We start from the raw sequence: 24295 nt of genomic DNA on the forward strand, positions 1-24295 counted from the left end.
ACATATAATTTGTCGTCGTTTTACACTACAAACAAAGTAAAAGAATCCCATCCAATAATAATAATGATAAGAAATAAATGTCTGTTTTGCCACATCAATGTTGTTTCTATTGTGTGGTTTTAAAAATTGTTTTAATATCGTTGAATCAAAACTTGCATTAGACGGTCATTAAAAATAACAAACCTCCCAATATTCCAAAGCTTAGGAAGACATAAATAACATTTGGTGATAGTCCCGTCAACACCATAGATAATGAAAGTATAACTCCGCTTGCCATGATGAGGACCCTCTCTGTAAATCTATTGCTTAAACCACTTGCTAATGGACCTGTAAAAATAAAAGATCAAATACTTATATTAGCAAAAAGTTATCAAATATAGATGCCATGCTTACACCACTAGTAATTTGATACGAGATGAGTAAAATAGGCAAACAATGCAATAATATAAACAACTTGTTTCGTTAGGCTTTTTGCATTGATAATTTCATGATAAAACTTAAACTTGATTAATTTTTCATTTAATATTGTATCCTAGATTTCTGAATCTCGTGCCGTTTTCATAAATCTTCTACTGTATTATCTCATTTTGAGAACACTATATTTACCGGTCCTTCTACTCTACAAAACACTACAGCAACACAGCCGGTAAACATTGCATAAACACAAGTATTAAAATTGTGTACGCCAGACGCGCATTTAGTCTATAGAAGATTCGAATCTCAAACGTACAATGAAGCTAAATAAAACACGACGTTGAAAAGCCAGAACAGGACCAGAAATTCTTAATGGTTTTGCCAAATAAAGTTTTTATAATCTATTCCTGGGGAAAGAAAATAAATCAAAGTTTTGTAAATAGTTAACTTCTACCGTTGATCATATTATTGATAATTCATGTCAACACTAAAGTGACCTCCATCAGCAGTGGCATCTTCTAAAACCATGTAATGAATGGCACTATGGGAGATAACTTATCGCTGGCAACTCTTTTGCTTAATGACTTGAAATTTTGAACGAAATTTAGTTTAAACTGACCACTGAATAACCTCTACGTTATTTACAGTGGTTAAGGGAGTCGTGCACATTAAGTTTCAATATTAAAACATAATAATATGGGGTCTAATGCATAATACCTGTGTGGTAAATTAGTAATTAGTAACATACCTAGTGACAGTCTTAATGCCGTTGCTAGTGACCCAAGCCAAGCTGTTAGTGCAGCCGATTGTTTGTATCTATCGGTAAATTTTAAAAACAAGATACCAGATGCACCGTCGAGGCCTGAAATTGACATAAATAAATATAAACAATATATCCCATATAAATATAAAAAACATGAATAAAACAGCATTACTATGCATACTTAGATATTAAATAACTTGTCGTAGAAAATAACTAAGAGTAACTTATATATGACGAACAATTCAAATGAGAATTTTGATTTGTATTTATCGATTAAAGAAATAAATAAACTCATCATACATACCAGCACTAAATTAAGTATATACGCCAGACGCACGTTTCGTTGTCTTCAAAAGACTCATCAGTGACGCTCGAATCCAAAAAAAAGTTAAAAAGGCTAAATAAAATACGAAATTTTAAGAGCATTTAAAAAACCAAAATTCCTAAAAGTTTTGCCAAATACAGCTAAGGTAATATAGGCCCGAGGTAAAAAAAAGCATGAGTATTTCAAAAAATTCAAAAATTTGTTAACAGTAAATTTATAAATATAACCATATCAATGACAATTCATGTCTGCACAAAAAGTGCTGACTACTACGCTTGTGATACCATTACCCTCGGAGAAATAAATCGCCACCAGCAGTGGCATCGACCCAGTGGTTGTAAATAAACTCATGATATATACCAGAATTTTGAACGCAATGAAAGTGTTTTAATAAGTTTACGTCTACGATGCACTTTGTGCTTATAAAGTTAATATTCTTACCAACTACAAGGAATTGTATCATAAAACTGCTAAATAAAACAATCCATCCCCATCCACCATCTGGAACCTCTTTGTTTACTGATCTGTTTACGTTGTCGTCTTCGAGTAGAATAGACTCCTTAGAGAAGAGCAACTCAGTCCATGTATCCCTCAGGTTTTGATGATACCTCGACGTGTTAATAAAACCGAAGCTTCTGCTTCTCTGGCCATGTTTATTTTTGTAAACAATTGACGTGTCCGCGCTACTTTTACTTCTTTGTCTAACATGAGCTTGACTGGAACGTCTTTGATTAAAAGTTTTATCTTCGCAAATAAATGCCTTATTTATATGTCCGGAATAAACATCCATTGAAACTTGAGAACATGTAATTTTTATATAGTTAATTAAGCTATCATTTTAAAAAATCCACTAAGATTTGAATATGTGAAGAAAACTATGCGAGTGCGAAGTTCTCGATAGAATTTATATGCATTGCTGAAATTCTGAAATTCGAAATGAGTTCAGACCGTTTTTATATAATCAAAAATATCAGTCAACCCAAACCAAACAACGTCTCATCCACGTAGAACACGACGTCAATGTTTGTTTTAATTTTATTGACATGCCTCAAATCTTCAGATACAGCATTTTAGGAACATATACATGCACTTGTAAATTATTTTAACAAATTGTGTCGTATGTACATGATAACTGGTAAAGCTTATCTTTGTCGTCACAAGTGAACTTGTATTTTAATATTACGTGATATGATATTTAGTTAACAACTTTTTACAATAAAATCTAAAAGTACATGAGGTGTAAACAGATCTGTGTTCCTATTTCAACGCAAATATATTTTTTTTAAACGACGACAACTTGGTGTTTACGTTCTCGAACATTTAATTTTTCTGTTGTTATTTAAACAAAAATTACTTTTGAGGAAAAAATATGACACGTTAGTTCATGACACAAAAATATCACTACCAGCACATTAAAAAAAGTAAAGAAGCAGTTCATTATGTACAATTCTTTACTTCAATGTTACGTAAAGACTGACAACGCCTAAGCAAAAAACGACCATAAGATAAACAATAGTTTTACCAAAAACATTATAGAAAACTGAAGACTGTGACTCCTTAAAGTCGGATTGATATATGGCGCAACTGAAGGCTCAGTAGAACCTGTTCTACAAGTGAGACTGATCGTTTTACACATGTAATTTTAAATCTCCTTGATATGTCTAATTTAGAGGTGTATCATATGACGAAAAGAGGACGAGATAGTGGTTACGACAATTGGAAATATTGCTGTAAAGGAGATATTTCAACTAACCCGTGATGACCTTCAAATAATGTTCAACACTTGGAACTCATGGTCGATTAGCTTCCATGTAATCAGCAACTATATCAATGAAATAATGATTGAAAATACTTGGTCTATAAAAAAGAGTAAAAATACAAAAATACTGAACTCCGAGGAGAATTCAAAAAGGAAAGTCCAAAATCAAAAGGCAAAATCAAAAGTCCAAACACATCAAACGAATGGATAACAACTGTCATATTCCTGACTTGCTACAGACATCATATCGTATCTATAGGTAAAGATACTCAATATGTAGACACTGCTGTAATGTTTTTGTATATAGAAATTGAAAGTTATAAATAATAATGCTAAAATTATCACAATATGTCGTAAAGTTTTTATAGATTCGGACTAGATAAAGAGAAAATCTGGTGATTTTGACTATAGAAGTAAAATCAGATAATAATCCACTCAGTATTACCTCTGCACATTTTTTTATTGTTTTGTTGTTAACCTTTCAATGAAAAAATACTAACAATGAAAATGAAAACATTGGGATTATAATAATAATATGTGCATTTTCACAGTCGTTATTGTAATGTTCCAAAGTAAAATTTAAAGTAATTTCCATATACAAATTGGATTAATTCCCTTGTATTTTCGCTGAACAAAATATAGTTTATATATATTATTTATATTATTACATGATATAAATTTTATTAACAAACTATACTTTGTGCAAAACAATATTTCAAAAATTGATAAGGACAAATAATGAAATTGCATTTGCTTTTTTATTTGAAATGTTTGTATCCATATTAGACCTATAAACAAAGTCATTAGGTAATAGAACTTATTGAACATTTAACTTCATTACATTGTCATCAGGTAGAGTTAATTCTTACCTGCGGGGCTTCGGCCCTTCAGACACATGATGATAATGGGCGATGAGTTACCTGTGACTTACAACCCACAGGTTCACTGGGACTTGCAACGCTCAGTGGACCTAGTCTGATCATCTTCCTGGTGTGATGAATGCAAATATATTCATCAATTAAACAATGAAAAACCACTAACAGATGTAAGGGCATACGATACAGTTTTGATCCTGTATTTACAAGTTCGTGAAAATTTGCATATAGGCTATTTTTTATCTGATTAAATCAAATATTTAATAAAAAATATACCTTCATGTGCTACTTTTTGAGTAAAATGAGGTCGAAATTTTGTATATTTGTTCAAAATTCAGATGTGTTGCCGTAATTTCTTTTTCGAAAGAAAAACATAACTTTTTTGTTATAAAGTATAAACACAAATTGTTTTATGTTAAATGATCAGCAATTTCTGTATTTTATAAGTATCATTAAAAATTATGCATTTTTTATTCAGAAATAACTCATATTTATCAAATGTTCATGAATTGAGGAAAATGCGTCATTTTATGCTGCATGTTTTATCAAAATTTAAAAAAATCCTCTATTTACAGTTTTATAAAATTTGGGTCATATAATCTCCCTGCAAATTGACACAGATTGCTGTTTTGAAAAATAGGGGTCCATGAACTCGTTTTCAATTAAAATCAGTTTGAATGATAAAAATCAGTCGAAAAATGCATCTTTTTCCGATATGTCACAGTTTGACGTCGCGAAAATAACATTTTACGTTAGCAACGTCATTACCTCCAATGTTACTGTATCGTATGCCCTTAAGCTTGGAAACAAAATAAAACATTTGTTTTTTTAGTGAAGAATATCGAGTAAGAGAAAAATTGAGATTATATCCAGCATGTGGTGGGCCTTGCTGAGCAGATGGGTAGGCGGTTGCATATTTACAATTAATCTTATAATTATTGAAAGCATATTGAACGAATAAATAACGGAGTGTGCTCACTTAGACAATTTTAAAATATAAATGCCTACACTGCAACAAGTGTATTACGATATTTCTCCACTTGGGACAGTAATATTTTATTATTTAAAGCGCGAGGCTTGCCGAGCTTTTTAAATATCTAAAAATCAACTGTTGAGAGTGGAGAAATATAGGAACTTCTTAGGAAGAAAGATCAGAGGTAAGCAATTTCTTTTTACTCTACTTTCCGCTTTCAAGATGATGTTTTTTCACTAAATAATTCTAAATTTGGTGACTATGTTGAACGCATCTTTACCATTGAACTAGAGCTAAAGGATGCTCCATATATATTATTTAAGGTGTCAAACCACCAATTTCTCGCTCAAATTTAGAACGTATGTGAAAGTAGGCCTACTAGGACAAAAAATAGTGCATTTGATGTCATTTTTTACTCAAACTAACCGACAAATTGGCAGAAATGAAACTTTTGGTGAAACAGAAATATATTTAGACCATTTTGAGCTAAAATTTACTTGTTTATGAGATTGCATTCAAAATTGAGGATTAATGCACTCCATAGTATACTAATTTAAAATTTCAAGAAAACCAGGGGTTATTTTTAGTGGTACCTCTATTCGGAACACCTTTTCTTTTTTATATGATTTTAAACACCTGTTGAAAATTGGCATGTAGATAGCTGATACATGTAAGATTCAGGATATACCTGGTTTGTATGAAGTTAAACTTAAAATAAAATATTTAGAAAGCTGTGAAAATTGTAAAATTTGGTTGAACAGATAGGGACTTTTAATTGGCGGTTTGACACCTTTAGTCTTCCTCCTAATTTGACCTACATCTAGAAATTGACAATTAGGGTAGGTTGAAAACAAAACTTTACGACAAAAGAAATGATTTCAGCATTCCAATTGTGAACTTTCCATTTCTAAGTAGCAACATTCCAGCAGCTCCTGTATACGGTGTGTATATCTCCCTATTAATATAATATTCCCGTGCTTGTTTTTCCTATCATAATTTTTCTTGATAGAGGGTTGTTGCTCACAAGGAAGATATTAAGTCAAGAATTTCAAATGGTGAAGTTAAAATCATCACTTCGTAAATTTTTCGGACGCCTCACGATTTGGTTGACCGTTATGGAATCACCGTTTCACAATGATATCGGATATGTGATGAATACCTAACGGCTTTTGTATAAATGGCAGCAAGTCATTAAAAGAGACATCATGCAGAGAAGGTGATGTATAATGACGATGATCATGACTGCGTCTACGTCGAGGAGTCGAGTTGAAAATATTCATCACATTCACCGAGTTACACGAAGGACCAGATACAATACCGTTACCATCAATTTTGTCATTGCAACCATTAGGTGTCGCAGTTCCCAATTGTCTATTCCAGTAGTCTTCTTTTTGTCTACGGAGAGTCGTTGAAAGATTGGGATGGTTAGAGATATGGTATATCTTTTCGATAATGCGAACTGTCATAGAAACGATGGAATGATCGGGCTGATTGAAATGCTGGTATAAAATGTCGTTAGCATTGAGGTTAATGTCTGATCTATGACCGCACACACGTTTGTTCAGCCTTCCTTTTGTTTCACCGACGTATTCAAATCCGCAAAGGTAACACTATAATCCTTAGACGACATTTAACGATTAACAATTCAGATCACCGTAACGTCTGGTAAAATATCACTTCTTGGTCAAATTGCTAGTGAATTCAGCATCTGTAATTAAAATTGCACAGGTTTGGCAGCCTTTGGTATCACATTTCGAAATGCGACGATGTTGTACTGTGTCATCAAAAACCAAAATGTCTTCAAGGAGAACTGAACATGGCTGTATATGTGAAATATTGCTATTGTCACTAGGACGATGATCTGAATGAGTCATGTTTGAGATATTTCTCATGTCTGGTGATTAGGGGACACCTGCCGTATCAGACGAAACACCATGTCCATGGTGACGTCTGTTTTGGAACTTTTTATACCGGGTGACATCCGAGACAGTTTCCTGTTTGATCTTCGTAAATTCATACAATTGTAGTTTTGCTACTGGGCGGATGATGTCCTCGGGAACAAAATGTCCACCAGCAGAGACATCGACCCAGTGCTTATAAAAGAGGGACGAAAGATACCAAAGGGACAGCCAAACTCATAAATCTAAAACAAACTGACAACGCCATGGTTAAAAATAAAAAAAAGACAAACAGACAAACAATAATACACATTACAAAACATAGAAAACTAAAGAATAAAGAACACGAACCCCACCAAAAACTAGGGGTGATCTCAGGTGCTCCGGAAAGGAAGCAGATCCTGCTTCACATGTGGCACACGTCGTGTTGCTTATGTGATAACCAATCCTGTAAATAGTCTAATTCGGTAGGTCACATTCATGAAAGGGAAGGGGATTGTAGTTACGACGTAAGGAACATATCCGATATCATTTGTGAAACAATCATCAACCTATAGTTGTTAATGTCTGTGTCATTTTGGTCTTTTGTGGATAGTTGTCTCATTGGCAATCATACCACATCTTCTATTTCATGTACAGGTAAAAACGAAAATGTCATGTCAATCCAGACTGTCTTTCAGTATATCGTGATTACTTCTTTTATAACAATAGGAGATAGTTTACCATCTACTCAAAATACTATGCCATGTATAAATATGACTTTTGAATTATTTCCGTGTTATCTTACAACAAACTTCCCAAATTACCTTTTTATCTTTTATATGATGTTTTCCTTTTAATTCATTGTTGTATTGATGGTATTGCTATATGATACGAACGCATATTACTTACATGAGAAATGTCAAAAAAAAGAAATTGACCTTTTTTTCCATGGTCAATCTTTTTACTTTCAGAATCACTGAATTTGAAATAATTACTTTTCATATCTCTAAAATATTTACTTAACTTGAAATTTTTACATTTAAAATCGGGAAAAATATTTGAAGTATTGACTTTTTAAATATCAAAAGTTCGATTTTTATTCTAAAATCGAGACATTATTTTCAGTTTGATCTCAAAATGTTTATAATTAAAAAAAAGAAATGATTAAATTTTTAAAAGAAATTTCAAGGTTTTTTTTAGTCAAAAACACTAGTTTAAAAGGTCGATAAGATTTTAAATGTCTTTCTTCTGAATATTGTACTGGTAACTTTTTAAGAGTTCAGATCGAAGTGCAGGAGAAATATTTCCTGGATTTGATTGTTTAAAGGTGACTGTAATTATAATAGAAACTGAGAATTTTAAGAAATGTGCCTTTCTTTCTCATAGCTATGACTATGACTATCGGTAGTATGATTAAATATAATACCTTTCACTTCAAACTTCCTGTATTTTCATTAGTTTGACCACGAAAACCGTCGATAAGATGTGTTATTGAATTATATTGAAAAAAAATTATGTGTTTGGTATATTTGGTGATAGGACTTATAAGTTCCAGCTTTCAGGGTTTGTATTTTTATATTTCTAGATTTCAAAGTGGGGCATAATTGATCTATCATTTGCATTCCTCAAAGTTTTATTCAATTTCAAGATATACTCAAGAAGAATGTTAAAAAAACCAAAAACAGTTTAATTCTTATGTTTTTTTTATAAGTTAGGATCATTAGATATCATTTTAGCCAGAAACAGCTGAAGCCCGTCTTGAGTAAGGTATTTTCTTGCTTTGTTGAAAGCCCTTTGATAACCTTCGGCTGTTTCTTCTTTTTGGGCCGGTTATTGTCTCTTTGACACATTCTAAATTTATCTCTATTTCAGTTCTAATTCAAAAAGTGAAACAATATTGCTTTTTTTGTACAGTTATAGAATCGACACAGCAACCGGAGATTGTAGTAACACCAGAAGTTATTGTTGGTAAACCAGTATATTTAACCTGTTCATATCCGGTTGAGGTAAACAAGACTAGTACTTTTAAATGGTATGTTAACGTCACACGGTCATATTCCACTGTACAGCAGCACATTCTACAGTTTATCGTAAATAAGACGGATAAATATAATGTCTACAAGTGTGAGGTAGAAGTAACTACAACAGGAAGCCACGAAAAATCTCGGTTTAATAAAACCATAAAGCTGCAACCAAAGTGTAAGAAGTTTTCTGATAGTTGACTAAGCAAATTAAATCATATATTAGTAGAAGAATAAGCCAAAACAAACTTATTGGAATTCAACTTTTTTATATCAAATGAGACTTAACCTTTTTTTGTAACTCCTGAACGTATTTGTTTGTGTTCAGCCTATGGCAAATAATCATTTGATGTACTGATAAATACATTATCATCCTGAATATTAGTAGTCAACCCTTATTTTTGTTGTTGCAGACCCACCTACTATTCATATGCAACCGTCTTACGTCTGTAACCGATTACAGAATATCAGATTGAGTTGTGAAGCGGATGGTAAACCAGCAAAGTATAAGTTTAATGACTGGGAACATCGTGTTCGTGGAACCGTTATTCGGCACCTCCCGGGTGTTATCACCGGCAACATTTCTTACCTGCAGTTGTCACACTGTTCCTATCAGGATACAGGGACGTACTACTGCACAGTCGGGAACAATGTCACTCATCCCAATAATACATTGACTTCTGTTGCCTCTGTTGATTTTAAGGTTAAAGGTAAGATATTTGGGTTTAGCCATATAAATTTGTGTATACAATATATTAGGTTATTTGCTGAATAATATCCATATAAAAAAGATGATTTGCTATGATAGCCAATGAGACAATTCTCCATAAGAGACCAAATGACAGAGACATTTACAACTATAGGTCATAATACGGCCTTCAACAATACGCAGACTCATACAAGAACTATCATGTATAGAAATAATCAAATCAAGACAAAAGGAATCATTTAAATATATGTACAAAGTATTTAACCCAAAAAAAGCGCGATATTTAGCTTTTTTATCTTATTTTGTTTCAGCTATTCATTAAATTCGCATGTCAAGTAAACATAAAGATTCATCTATGACGTCATTTCGTAATCGTTTTTATTAAGCATATAAATAGCAATATGAAAAGGACACGTACAACAGGGGTGAAAAATACTAGAAGGACATTCAAACTCATAGATAATAAGTATACTCATAGATAATAAGTATACTCATCGAAAATAAACTTACAACACCATGGCTAAAAAAGAAAAAGATGAACGGAACAGAAAAATACACAAGGCACAACATAGAAAACTAAAGACGAAGTAGCACGAACTCCACAAAAAAGCTAGGGGTGATCTCTGGAAGGGTAAGCAAATCTGGCTCAACTTGTGACACCCGTCGTGTTGCTCATTTTATTACAAACCCGGTAAATAGTCTAATTCGGTAGGTCACATTCATGAAAGGGAAGGGGATTGAAGTTACGACGTAAGGAACATATCAAACTATTATTATTAACATTATTTAAACTTTTGATAAATATAATGTTTTATTTTGATAGAAATCATGACTGTGAATTTCCGTCTTTAAATTTCAATTTCCTACTTCGAGTTTCATATGATCAGTGTCATTTTTAACTCGTATTTCCTTCCTAATCATGACATAAAAATTAAAACTAAGATGACAGCTTGCTTGTCATAAATCCTGCACCAAACTCGCAAATTAGCAGGAAAAGAGATAATAATTCGTAAATAACGTTGTATGTCAAAAAAAGTTAAAATATCAAAAGAAAAGGACAAAATACAGACCCTTTTACAATTCAAAATTTCACAAATGTTTGTCATCCCTGCGTAGTTTAGTTAAAATGCTGCTGACTAAGAGATATGTTTTCAGAATATTTAAACTTTGATTCGGGACTTTACTTAAAGTTCAGTGTTGTTGTGATTTTACTTTTTACCGACCACTGCAATGTGTTCTTAGTGATATGCAAAACTACCCCATATGACTGAAATGTTAAGTGTTTCGAATCATGTTCTAGATGTTATCTAGGTTAAAAAAAAAAAATCATTTTTTTTTGTCTGCCCCGTGGTCAGGTTGTTGTCTCTTTGACATATAACCAATTTCCATTCTCAGATTTATATTCTAAAATGTTGACCTATTCTATTTGTAAATTAATATGAGATAAGTTTAACAAGGTAAGATCTATTGCACTTCCTCTAATGTACCTGTATTATCTAGAAACATAAGTTTATTTTGAAATAATGGACTGGATATGTTGGTCCTTATTAGTACACTTACAGCACTTATTCTGTAGTGCTAAATTCAATTCAAGAGGATTTCCAATACATTTGAAAAAAAGCTGACAATGTTTGTCAATTAAGATTGGTGCCGAAAACCCCTGCTAGTTGTCGGATTTGAACTAACAACCTCAGTGTTGACTGGCTACTGAAATAGTATTTAAACTACTTATATAAAAAAGAAGATGTGATATGATTGCCAATGAGACAACTATCCACAAAAGGACACAGACATTTACAACTAAAGGTCACCGTACGGCCTTCAACAATGAGCAAATCCCATACCGCATAGTCAGCTGTAAAAGGCCCCGATAAGACTTCTCGGCCATCGATGCCCTATGCCTTTAAAGTATGTATACTTCAGATGATAATGATTTAGGAGAAAACAACTTTGCATGAAATTTGTTTAGTATGGTGCATGACGGTGATACCAATTTTGTTTAAAAAACTGATACTTCTCGCTTTGATATCTATTTGAAATTACTATACTGAACTTATATATGTACTTGACTTAATTACTAGTAACCATTGCACCTTGGTTTCGTTGAAATTTGTAACTGTAAACCTATTTCTATTTGTAGTCGTGATTCGACGAAAAATCTTTTCTATCTTACAGATTATCCTGTAGTCATCGGACATAGCATAGTAAATGCCACGAACAGTTATGATATTATGATATCGTACTATTCATATCCATTGGCTACACGACAAAAACTCTACCGTGATGGCATTGAACTTAGCAAATTCTCTCAAACTGACCTGGACATCCCATTCTTGATTCATAAACAAATTGTACCGGTAGAGGGCACTGTTCTTGTGTTCACAGTATCTAACACAGGGGATTACAGATATGTTATCAATAACGATTACGGATCGGTCAATGGAACAGTAGATGTTTCGAGTAGAAAGACGCCAGAGGTCCATTCAGGTACATTCGAAATACTTAATAGAAATTCCTTTTTAAAAGTCATGAAATTCAAAAAAACAAAGATTTGCTCGACTTCTTTTCGAAATGAGTTGCAAGAAAAAGAATATGTTTAGGGAACATTCAAAAGTCAACTGAAACAATACTTCATAGGGGGTCTTTTTCAAGAGAGTTTATAATTTTGATTGATATTGGCCTTAATGAAATGATGTCTATCTTTTAATAGGATTATCGACAGAAGAACCACTACTGTGTTCGTTTATGTCACTTGGATTTCAACTTCAAGTTGTGATCATCGTTGTGGCTGGAATTGTGGTCTGTGTTGTCGTCCTGGCGGTTGCTATGATAGTCATTCGTCGCTGTGGAAGCTCTGGTACAAACATTAATAATGCTTTATCTTAAGATAAGAGAAAATGGTATAAACAATTGAAATAAAAAAATATATGCTTAAGCTACACAAACGGGAATACCAACATTTATTTAATGATTATTAATGTTAGAATAAAAATGGATAATGTGTGTCGATATGGTGACACTTTTAGAAGTATTCATTTAGTTCTCTGATAAAATGCTTCATTTTGGTAAATATTTATTCATTCTTTTACTTAAAGATGATCATGAAAAAACTTGTGATTGAAGCAAATATAGTCTATCTGATTTGTCCACTCTTTGTCAGAACCACTTATAGCCTATGGGTATCACTGCCTCTTTATATTATTAATAAATATGACTTTTCGTACGTGAGAATATCTACCCGGTTGCCCTTAAATGTATCAACATTATCAGTTATCTCTAAGGCAATCGTTCAGCAAGAAACATGCGAGTGCAGTCGCCAAGTTATTTATAACCAAAACATTCTCAGATGTTGACCATTATAGTACCATTTGTTCATGATGATCGCATCTAACCGATTTATTACGGTTTATTCTACAGTTTGAAGAATATTTCATCAAAAGTGCATATGCAATTCATTTGAAAACAACCATGAAAAGGAGTGAATGTAAGAGGAAACAATCCAATTAGAGGCAACCTGTATCTTCTCCTCAGAAAAATTGCAATTCGTTCTTGCATAATTATAGAATGTTTGTACTTGATGTCAATAAGGGTTTCTGGTAAATCTTCATAAGACAAATCATTACCTATCAAAATAATTAGTTGGTTTAAATTTGATAAACCAAAACATGTAAGTTTGATTGATATTTTATCCTTTTCTTTTAATTTAGATTCTTCTCGTGACAAAATTAAAGAAACACAAAAAGAAAGAAGATTAACAAGGCATGTATCATGTATATTCGTTTTTTTAAAGAGTTTTTTAATGAAATGAAACTGTGTGGTTTATGTTATACTATTGTGCAAGTCGTTGACGGATATGGTCCGATTGATCGACTTAGGTATAGAAATATTGTCATCTTGACAGCTCCCATCCGACAATAAAACCAATGCTAAAGATTGGTGTCCATTTGGTCGTGTCGAATGTATAAATACGAAACAAATTCGGTCACGGAGGGAATTTTTTGCACAAAGTCGAATGTAGGTTGAAGAACTCAAATAATTGCACTCTTTGAGTGGTCAGCAAAACAAATTGAGCCTGTCTTTAGAAAAACCTAATTGATATGTTGATGTGTTGCAGTGTTATAATGGATGTTAGAGGAGTGTCGGTTTTTTCCTGATAGTATTAAAGAAAAATCTATAAATGCCTTTCAACCTATGCTCATTGTATTTAATAGGGGTTGAAATGATATAGTCGCGACGCTTTTATTCAGACATTATGGTGGCATTTACTTGCCCAAATTGATATGTTTGACCAAATCTGGCCATTTTCAGCAGTTTTACACGGAATGCCTTTGTGTAAATATGTCATAAAAATATCTTATAAATACTGATAAATTACCGCTTGAAGTCTTAAGGGGTGTATTTTGGAGACTGATAAAATCATAATTGTTTTTTATCAGCCAATGGTCTTTCTTGTATAATAGAGAGTGCAATTTCCTGCAGTACAATGAGCAAGTAAGCAGAGTGCCATTTTGTTTGGACTTGTTGATATGTTTGTTTGTTTTCATATTGATTAAAAGATTTGAACACATTGTAGACTGCTGTACCCCTATTTGTGAAATTGTAACCTATTACGTCTGTGTATTCTTTAGTTTTTTTCCCATCGTCTTATGTGTTTGAGCTTTCGATTTTGTGTTTTGAGAAAGGCTTTTCCGATATGAATTTTCTTTGGAGTTTGCTAGATTTGTTATTGTACTTTTAAACATTGATGAAGTGCGACTAAGACATCCACATTTATTTTTACAGAGTAAGAAGTGTAATGGCAGATGGAACGGTAGTTTATGATGAAGTCGATGATTCAAAATGGAAACAAGGTATGAATAATGTCACTCATATAGATACGTGTATTTGAATTATGGATAATATAGATATAAGAAAATGTGGTATTAGTGCCATTGAGACAACTCTCCATCAAAGAAACAATTTATAAAAGTAAACCATTATACCTTCAATATAAGTGTTTGACTCACACCGAACAGCAAGCTATTAAGGACCAAAAGAATACTAGATATGTATTAAATTGAAGAAAAAAAAGTCTTTGTTAAATGGATTGCTTTAACTTCAAACATTTTACTTAAAAGATTTGAAATTAAAAGTAAAAAGATTTTAACCTTTTCGAAAAAAAAAACATACTCTTAGATAATTCTGCAACTGGATATAAGTTCATTTGATTATGCCTCCTTCATATTCCCTCAGAAAAGAAAGAAAAGAGAGAAAAGAAAGCAAAGAAGAAAAAAGTTGTTAATTGGTAAGCTTCTTAACTGTAAGAGAGCACATGATATGCATATTTTATTCTTCAATTTGAATGAAAAGTATTAGAAACATAATATTGAAATTGCATCAGAAGTTTATTACAGTATATTATTTAAAAAAAAAACATATTTCATTAATGTGCGTATTGTTATGCGTTTACTTTTCTACATTGGCTAGAGATATAGTGGAGAGTTGAGATCTAATAAACATGTTTAACCACGCAGCAATTTTGCTCCTGTCCCAACTCCCAAACAATTCGGAGTTTAGTTTGACGTCCATTATCAATGTACTGGTATACATATTTTTAAGGGGCCAGCTGAAGGACGCTTACGGGTGCGGGAGTTTCTCGCTACATTGAAGACCCATTGGTGCCCTTCGGCTGTTGTCTTCTCTATGGTCGGGTTGTTGTCGCTTTGACACATTCCCAATGTCTTTTCTCAATTTTATTCAGTATACGAAGGACAAACTGAATCGTCCAGAAAGTCTGTAAAAATTTTAAATATCATCTGATTATTTATAATGAGTCATTGTTTCTAATATAACTATAAGAATACTGTATTGTTTATTTATGTATTTAAGTACGTGGCTTGAGTGTTCTTTCATAGTTTTATCTTTTTCATAGTTTTATTGTTCGTTGCATCCAAAATTGACCAATTATCACACAAGTCGAAGAGATACAGAACATTTCTACTGCAGTATATATATATATATATACTAGGAAACAACTAGAAACTGAATCGACTTTTTTAATTGGGAACACGGGTTCTGTGAAATGAAAATGTAATGTAGTAATTTAAAAAAAATGGTTCTGGTATATAGTGAGGTAGAACCATGAAATAATAAAAACATTAATTCATTCAACATCAACTTAAAACATCTTTATTTATTTTTCAATGTTTGTGTAGTCATGTACCTGAGGCGTATGAGGATGTTGGTGTAAAGAATCCCGGGCAGAGTTATGAAATGCTACATAAACACAACAGTAAATCGAAACGTAAGATAAATAAAGGCAACATTAGTAAACCGCTATTCAAAACTCGTAAATATAATGACAAAAAGCAAAATTTTGGTAACAAACTAAAACTGAGGGAAACGTATTAAATTTGAGAGGAGAACAACGACACAACATTAAAATGTAACACACACAGAAACGGGTATGAAATGTTACATAAACACAACAGTAAATCAAAACGTAAGATAAATAAAGGCAACAGTAGTATACCGCTGTTAAAAACTCGTAAATATATGGACAAAAAACAAAATCGGGGTATCAAACTAAAACTGAGGGAAACACAACATTAAAATGTAACACACACAGAAACGGACTAAGCATTAGACAAAATCCGATGAGAATAATAAATATAACATAAAAACCAAATACATGAATTTTGAATAGAAAAGTACCGTGACGCGTCTTATAGTAATGTAAATTCACACTCAAATATAAGAGAAAATAAACGACACAACGGAAACACAACATTAAAATGTAATAGAATATCTATAATTTTGTTAATTACATTTCATGGTTAAAATGTCTTATTTTGATTGGTTAATACGAGAAAGATGATTTAGTCTATTCCATTGCTAGTTTTATCATTCACGGAGACGCTTGATCAATTTTGCGGTTTATGAAGAACGAAGACGTCAATATAGTTTTCTTACTTTCAATATAAAATTTGATGACAATAAAAACAGAAAATTCTGAATTATAAATTGAATAACATAGAGCTGAACAGGGGATTTATTAGATTGGTACACGAGAAAAACAATCAAGGCTATTTGCTATTTTCAAAAAGTTTGCCCAAATCGTAATACCGTTTGTTTTATTTTACCCCTTGAAGTCTTTATACATTTATGTTTTTATATTTAAACAGTGTGATGACATGATTAAAAAAATATGAAATTAACTGTATGAAAATTTTTATGATACAAAAATGTCCTGTCATAAACTTATGTGTGACATTGTCCTCTTTTGAAATGACCTGATAGGGTGGTTTATATATGGGATTGACAAAATAGTTTGATTACAGTTTTATGGTTGTTAATAAAGCTCGAATGAAAGCATACTCCCTCGCTAATCTGCGCTTCATATAAATTTTTTAAATTATTTTCAGCATTTTTCCGCAAAAAATCTTCCAAAGTTGCCAAAAGGTGAGTAATGAAACATAAGCTAACCTTTATTAAAATCATAAATGATAAATGAAGATAATTTTGCAAACATTAAATATAGTAATGACGTGATTAATTTGACACATTCAATACATAAAATTAACAATTGAAGTATAATTAATTTTTTTTCAAATTCTTATTGTTATTTTACGAAGAGGTCGGTCGTCATAAACATTGTTTGCCTTAATTTTTTATGATGAATACAACAACCATCGTTACCGCTAGTTGTAATTTTTGTTGTTTAATCTATACTGGTAGGTTGATGTTCTTTTGGTGTATACATAACTGCTTCTCATTATCAAGGTTAGTTCGTATGATTTAAAACTTTCAGGAAACAACAACCGTTTTCTACATTTGAACATGCATGTACCAAATCAGGAATGTGTTATTTGTTATCCATTCGTTTGGTGTGTTTTATCATTTGATTTTGCTACTTGATTAGGAATTTCCGTTTTGAATATTCCTCTGAATTTAGTTATTTTGTGAGTTTACTTTTTAATGTCATAGTTTATAGTCATATGCATTAAAACTGTCAATTTAAAGTTGTTACTTTTTGTCAAATAGGATGGACATACTAACTACTAGCGGTCCAAAGGACACTCATGAAAACCTATACTCAACAAATTCTTCAAATCCCGATCACTATGATAATACAGCAATTACATCTGCCGTAAAAACAAGTTTGTCTGGGGATGAAATACCACTTCCAAAGAGAGGCTATAGGAATGAAAGTATTATTGTATACGATGATGCGATATCAAATAGCAAATTAAACATAAGCTGCAACGCTGTGGTTCATGAACCAAGCGAATATATCACCATGAAACCTAAGTATTTAGAGGAAACAAGTTCCAAGAAAAAGGAGTGTTCAAGTATGAAGGATAACGACTATACGAGTATGAAGAATAAGGAACATACAAGTAGCAAAAAATCAATTGGTAATTTTATCTACTCTTGAAAAAAATAGGTGAAAATACCAAAGGGATATTGAAAATCTTAAGTTGAAAGAAAACTTATAATTATTGACACAAACAAACACTACAAAAAGTAATAAAAAACACAACACAAAATACAAAGCACCACACAGTAGACACAACACAGAAAACACTACACAAAACACAAAACAAAAAACAAAAAACACAACACCACACAGAAAACTATTTTTTTTTATCAATTATAGTTGGCTGACTAAATGAATGTTTATGATAATGAACACTATATCTTTGCTGGGCTGTATAAGTGTCAAATACTTAATGCCCTATTAAAATGGTACATTATATCGACAAAATTGGTTAACATGATGGAATATGCATTTAATATGAGAAATCATGTCGGTTATTCAGATTCAGGTTTAACGAATTCTCGTAATAACGTGCTTTTCAGATTTCTTTTATTTATGCACGTTTGGTTTCTGGGTCGTTGCTGATGGTCCATTTAATATAAAAAATAGTATAATGTCTTTTTAATATTGAAAATTAATATGTAATCTCTGCCAACGTTTGCACCAGAAATATTTTTTATAAGATTAAGATTGTGTTTTGATTCTGAATTCATTATATTTCAGAGTCAGAGTCAAAAGGAAAAGATGATGACGATATTCAAGAAGCTCTTTATGTAAACTTGAAGCTTGAATAATTTTGATGTTTGACTGTTCAATAAAAATCATTATACTATTATGTATTTCATGAAACGATTTTATTTCTTATAATTTGATTCATTGAAGCGTATGTTTACGAAAATAAGAATGATTCATCTACACCCGGGATTTGTTATCAATAAAGTGCTCGTCATTTTACAACAATTATCCCTTGACGAAAAACAGTTGTGACAGACTCCAAGGTCAATTCTAAAAGTGTAAGATCATTAAACCTTACACAAAAAACAAAATTTAGAAATATCAACCAATGGAACGAATAAAACAACCTCCTGTTTAACTGACTTGGTACAGACATTTTGCATTAGAACATTGTTGGGTTGACCTGATTTTATAGCTTTAGATAAACGTTAGCCTATTGCAATCCTGTGATTAATAAACATATAATCAAAACTTTGGTGAACCTTTCAGACTTATCAGTACCAAGAAAAGTTCGACTTTAAAATATACAGTATCATTCGTAATGAAACTTGGGCTCTCTCTTGTAAAATGTTAGTTTTGATGTAGTACAACATTTTGTTTTCAAATATTCAACTGTTTATGTTGAAACGAACAATAATATAACAATGGCCATCTTCCTGACTTGGTACAGGACACTTTTAAAGGGGAATAAAAGTGGCGGGTTGAACCTGGTTTTGTGGCATGCCAAACCTCGCACTTTAATGGCAAAGTTAAATATAACATTGAAATGACAACATAATATTACAGGACTACAAAACAAATAAATAGGAGACAATATTAGACAAAGAAAAACATGATTAATAGATAACAAAAAGCATCAGGTTTAAAATTCAATACGCCAAAAACGCGCCTTGTCCACACAAAAATCAACAGTGACGCCCAGACATAAAAGATCGAAAGTGAAAAAAGTACAAAGTTGTACAGCACTGAAGATCAAAAGTTGAAAAGGTTTCGCCAAATACGGCATGTTTTTATGCCCGGGACAAGAACATTCTTATTATATAGAACAATTCATGCTATTGCAAACAGTAAATTTTATCAAATGAATATGAAAAAGATATACATAAAGAAACTGAAGCATTAACCAATTACAGAAAACTAAAACCGAATACATAACGCCCAGATATAAAAGATCGAAAGTGAAAAAGGTACAAAGTTGTACAGCACTGAAGATCAAAAGTTGAAAAGGTTTTGCCAAATACGGCATTGATTTTATGCCCGGGATAAGAACATCCTTATTATATAGAACAATTCATGCTATTGCAGTAACAGTAAATTTTAACAAATGAATATGAAAGAGATATACATAATGAAACTGAAGTATTAACTAATTACAGAAAACTTAACCCGACTACATAATGCTATTAAAGTTTAACACAGAATAGACACACCCGAATCAGTCCAGGCGTCAACGTAATTTAAAAAATGTGACGTCACATACGATGGCGAAAAGGCACAAACGTTATGCCACATTTGAATTTATAAAATTTAGAAACAGCATGACGTCACAGATGAAAAACTATCAAAGTGAGATAGAATTAGGATTGATTTAAGATTATTTTAGAACTAAATACCGATAATTCATTTAAACAAAATGCATATTGCAATACTTCATAATAGCAATTAGCTGTAATGTATATATTTAGTCCAGTTTGTTATGAATCCAACTTCAAACGTAAATAATCGTACAAAATTTAATATAATTAATAAAGGCGGTGATTAATTTTTCTATCCGTAACACCTAAATATAATAAAAAGACACTGTTTCTATGAAATAACCTATCATTAAAGCAAATGTTGTATTTTTTATATTTTTTTTGATATTACGAATTGACTCATAATTTGTCAACAAAATATTGGAATTCAAATTACATTTATGATAGGAAATTTAATTATTAATTTGACAATTATAAAGTATATTACATTAAATGTAGATATCATATCAATGACGTTAACAAAGAAGTCTTGATTAACAAACAAAATTAAGTTTAGGGTTTGTGAGTTCTTATCTGATAAAAGTGTTAACTCGTGTACAAAGATTCGTAGGGATCACCACTGGGTGGTTCAACTTTGTTCTTGTTCAGAAATATGATCTGACTACAACTTCAGATGAAACTTTGTTTCTTACTTTTGTTTAAAGAAGTCCAGCAAAAAAAAAGCATTCTGAAGGAACGGACTATCTTTGTATTGTTATAACAAGTTTTGCAATAATAGATAAACATGATACTACGTTATAACACTTAGAAGTCTCAGGATAAATATATTAACGTTGCGGATAGATATCATTTTCATAAGTATTATGAAAGATATATCAAAGGGAAATTAAGTAAAAGAGAATATCAGTAGTAATATTTCAAGATTTATAAAAGGTAAACGAGAATTAGAGTACTTAGCCCTCCAAGCGAGTTTTCAGCCTTCAAAGCGAGTACTCGTTGTTCTCCGTAATCAAAACTGATGGAATCGTACGAACTACTAAATGCGAATTCACAATCAGGAATAGTACATAAATCAACGAAATTACAGATCACGACTATATTAGTTTTAATGATAAAATACCGCAAAAATAAAACATGTCTCTAGTGTGTTGCGAGACCATCACATTATTTCATATCGGTCAACCCAAGGATAGAAGGGACCATGACATATAATGCAGTTTCGATTTCACTCATTCTTCCTCATAACCGTGTAGCAGTGATAAGTACCGCATTAGTCTAAAATAGATAGATTAATAGTTTTATACATGTTAATGAAAAGATTAACGTAGTAAGTCAAAATAGTTATCAAAGGTTCCAGGATAACAGACATTTATAAAAATTTAGAACGTATATCAATAGAAAACAACTGTGCAAGGATTTTTTGGCTTATGGTTAGATAGATTTGAAAGTATCTCGAAATATAATTGAAACTTAAAACGAAACGGTAAGTTATTTTACATGATTTGTACATAATATCAATAGCTTGTCAATCTCATTATCGGCTAATTTATGTTAATTAAGGGTGCATTCAACTAGGTTTTTTTTCTATGACGTCATATTTAAAGCAATCATGATACCTTAGTGACCCTTAGTGGTGGAATGATTAACGAAGATACTTGTATAAAACTAGATACCAGTATCAATGGTATCAGAATTTTCTCTAGTTTATAATGATTTGAAAATATTGTGTTCTTTTAATATAATTATACTCCACCGACAAACTGCCTTGTTTTTAAACTGTAGGCGTTACCTATGTAGCATCTCTCACTTCACAAGTTTACTTAAACAATAAATCTGTCACCATAATCTGATAACATGAGTTTCTGCTACTGTTTGGTATTTTTACTATCTATTCACAACAATGTAAATAAGTCATCTAGTTTTTCATGTATTCTTTTGTTTGAGTTTATCAATATATATATGTAATTTATAAAAGACAATAGAAAATTTCAAATAATATGTGGAAAGTTTATATAGTGTGATACACTTTATACGTCAGGATTGATTATTATTAGGAAAAAAAGAAGAAGAAGAACAATTCAATGGGAAAATAAAATAATGTAATAAAGAAGTTCTATCCAGAAAAAAATGGGAAAAGATCCTAAAATCCGGTAATGTGCATACCCATGTAAACATGATACAGGCATATTTCCCATAATCAAATTTGTATAGATTCACAGGTTTCCAGCTGAATATTTAAAAAAAAAAACTCGCTTCAAGGTTCAGTCTCCTGCTTCGAAAAGAGTTACATTGGCTATAGATAAGTTTTCAATTTTCACTGCAAAACAACAAGATGTTTACAGTGTTGTCTCCCTTCAAAACATATATATTTTATCAAATTTTAAATTTATTATAATAGTTAAACCTGTTTTAATCGAAAGCAAATCAACTAATTTTACAATCGAATACAAAAACATGATACATTTTATCTAATGGTGTAAATAAAAGGGATTCCCCTCAATGTTTATTTTTAGACTGCGAATAATCCCTTTTTTTTTAGCTCACCTGGCCCGAAGGGCCAAGTCAACTTTTCTTCTCACTTGGCGGCAAACGTATGGGATAAAATGGAGATTTCGGCTTATATCTCTGAAACAAAAGCTTTTAGAGGAAATCTGACATGGAGGTTAACTTGTCCATTAGAGTAAGTTTTATTTGCCCTTAAATTTTCAAATGTATCGGACAACCTGTTTTAGGGTTGCTGCCCCTGAATAAGTAATCTTAAGAACATTTTGTAGTATTTGGTTATTATCTTGAAGGAGTTATTTCTCTTTATAGTCATTATTTGACAATATTTATAAATTTGTACAAAATATTTTCCACTGTTACTACTTGATCAAATTCATTTTAGACAGAGATAGTAGGAAGCAGCAAGAACGTTCAGTAAAGTAAGATCTACAAACACATCATCAGCATCACCAATTCACAGTTTTGTCATGAATCCATCTATGTCCTTTGTTTAATATGCATACATCTCAACTTGTACGATTCGCTCGTGTATGTAACAATGTTTTAGATTTTAACGAGAGAAATTTATGTATTACTGAAAAATTATTACACCAGGGTTTTCGATATCACAAACTAGTCAAAACATTTACTAAATTTTATCATCGGTATAAAGACATCATTCGTAAATATAGCTCAACATGCAGACTTTTTATACGTTCAGGTATTTCACATCCAATTTTTTATGGAAATATTCTTTATAAAGCACAAAGGTGTCAGTATTCACCTCATAAACTTACAAAACCTTTGAATAGACTTATTAAGAAGGGATATAATTACGATACTGTTGTCAAGTCATTAAATATTGCATATTTTGGCGTTAATATTGAGTCACTGATAAGGTCTTTGCGTCGGAACTAAACACATTTATTCTAAAAACAGTTGTTGGCATGACACGGGTTATGTTCTTCTCATATATGTTATGATGGTATGATACTAAACCCCTTACGGGAAGGATTGTGCCTGATGTTCATATGATGAAATCATAATCTTTCAGTCAGTTTAATTGAAGTCTGGAGCTGGCATGTCAGTTAACTGCTAGTAGTCTGTTGTTATTTATGTATTATTGTCATTTTGTTTATTTTCTTTGGTTACATCTTCTGACATCAGACTCGGACTTCTCTTGAACTGAATTTTAATGTGCGTATTGTTATGCTTTTACTTTTCTACACTGGTTAGAGGTATAGGGGGAGGGTTGAGATCTCACAAACATGTTTAACCCCGCCGCATTTTTGCGCCTGTCCCAAGTCAGGAGCCTCTGGCCTTTGTTAGTCTTGTATTATTTAAATTTTAGTTTCTTGTGTACAATTTGGAAATTAGTATGGCGTTCATTATCACTGAACTAGTATATATTTGTTTAGGGGCCAGCTGAAGGACGCCTCCGGGTGCGGGAATTTCTCGCTACATTGAAGACCTGTTGGTGACCTTCTGCTGTTGTGTTTTTTTATTTTGGTCGGGTTGTTGTCTCTTTGACACATTCCCCATTTCCATTCTCAATTTTATGTATAGACAAAGATAAGCGACAC

General features: G+C 31.8%; 1 protein-coding gene and 1 non-coding gene across 2 annotated transcripts; both read left to right on the forward strand.

The window, feature by feature from the left end:
- Positions 1 to 4106: 4106 nt before the first annotated feature.
- LOC134724076 (U8 small nucleolar RNA) lies at positions 4107 to 4241 on the forward strand. The gene has a single exon (XR_010108395.1). It is a non-coding gene; the product is annotated as a U8 small nucleolar RNA (small nucleolar RNA).
- A 2626-nt stretch (positions 4242 to 6867) lies between these two features.
- Positions 6868 to 18812, forward strand: LOC134722285 (uncharacterized). Its single transcript, XM_063585895.1, has 12 exons — positions 6868 to 6931; positions 8904 to 9188; positions 9424 to 9720; positions 11895 to 12206; positions 12430 to 12576; positions 13427 to 13478; positions 14502 to 14569; positions 14952 to 15003; positions 15914 to 16002; positions 17123 to 17159; positions 17742 to 18115; positions 18742 to 18812. Exons 1-12 carry the CDS (start codon positions 6868 to 6870, stop codon positions 18810 to 18812), a joined length of 1848 nt encoding a protein of 615 aa, XP_063441965.1.
- Positions 18813 to 24295: the final 5483 nt, after the last annotated feature.

The sequence above is a fragment of the Mytilus trossulus genome, chromosome 6, assembly GCF_036588685.1.
Source record: "Mytilus trossulus isolate FHL-02 chromosome 6, PNRI_Mtr1.1.1.hap1, whole genome shotgun sequence".
In the NCBI taxonomy this organism is placed as follows: domain Eukaryota; kingdom Metazoa; phylum Mollusca; class Bivalvia; order Mytilida; family Mytilidae; genus Mytilus; species Mytilus trossulus.

Excerpts from the sequence above, each read along its gene's own strand:
- LOC134722285 (XM_063585895.1), top strand. The coding sequence starts at position 6,868 with ATGCGACGATGTTGTACTGTGTCATCAAAAACCAAAATGTCTTCAAGG. Across the intron at positions 12,207-12,429 it reads GACGCCAGAGGTCCATTCAG|GATTATCGACAGAAGAACCA; the intron begins GTACATTCGAAA and ends ATCTTTTAATAG. Across the intron at positions 15,004-15,913 it reads AAGAAAAAAGTTGTTAATTG|TCATGTACCTGAGGCGTATG; the intron begins GTAAGCTTCTTA and ends ATGTTTGTGTAG.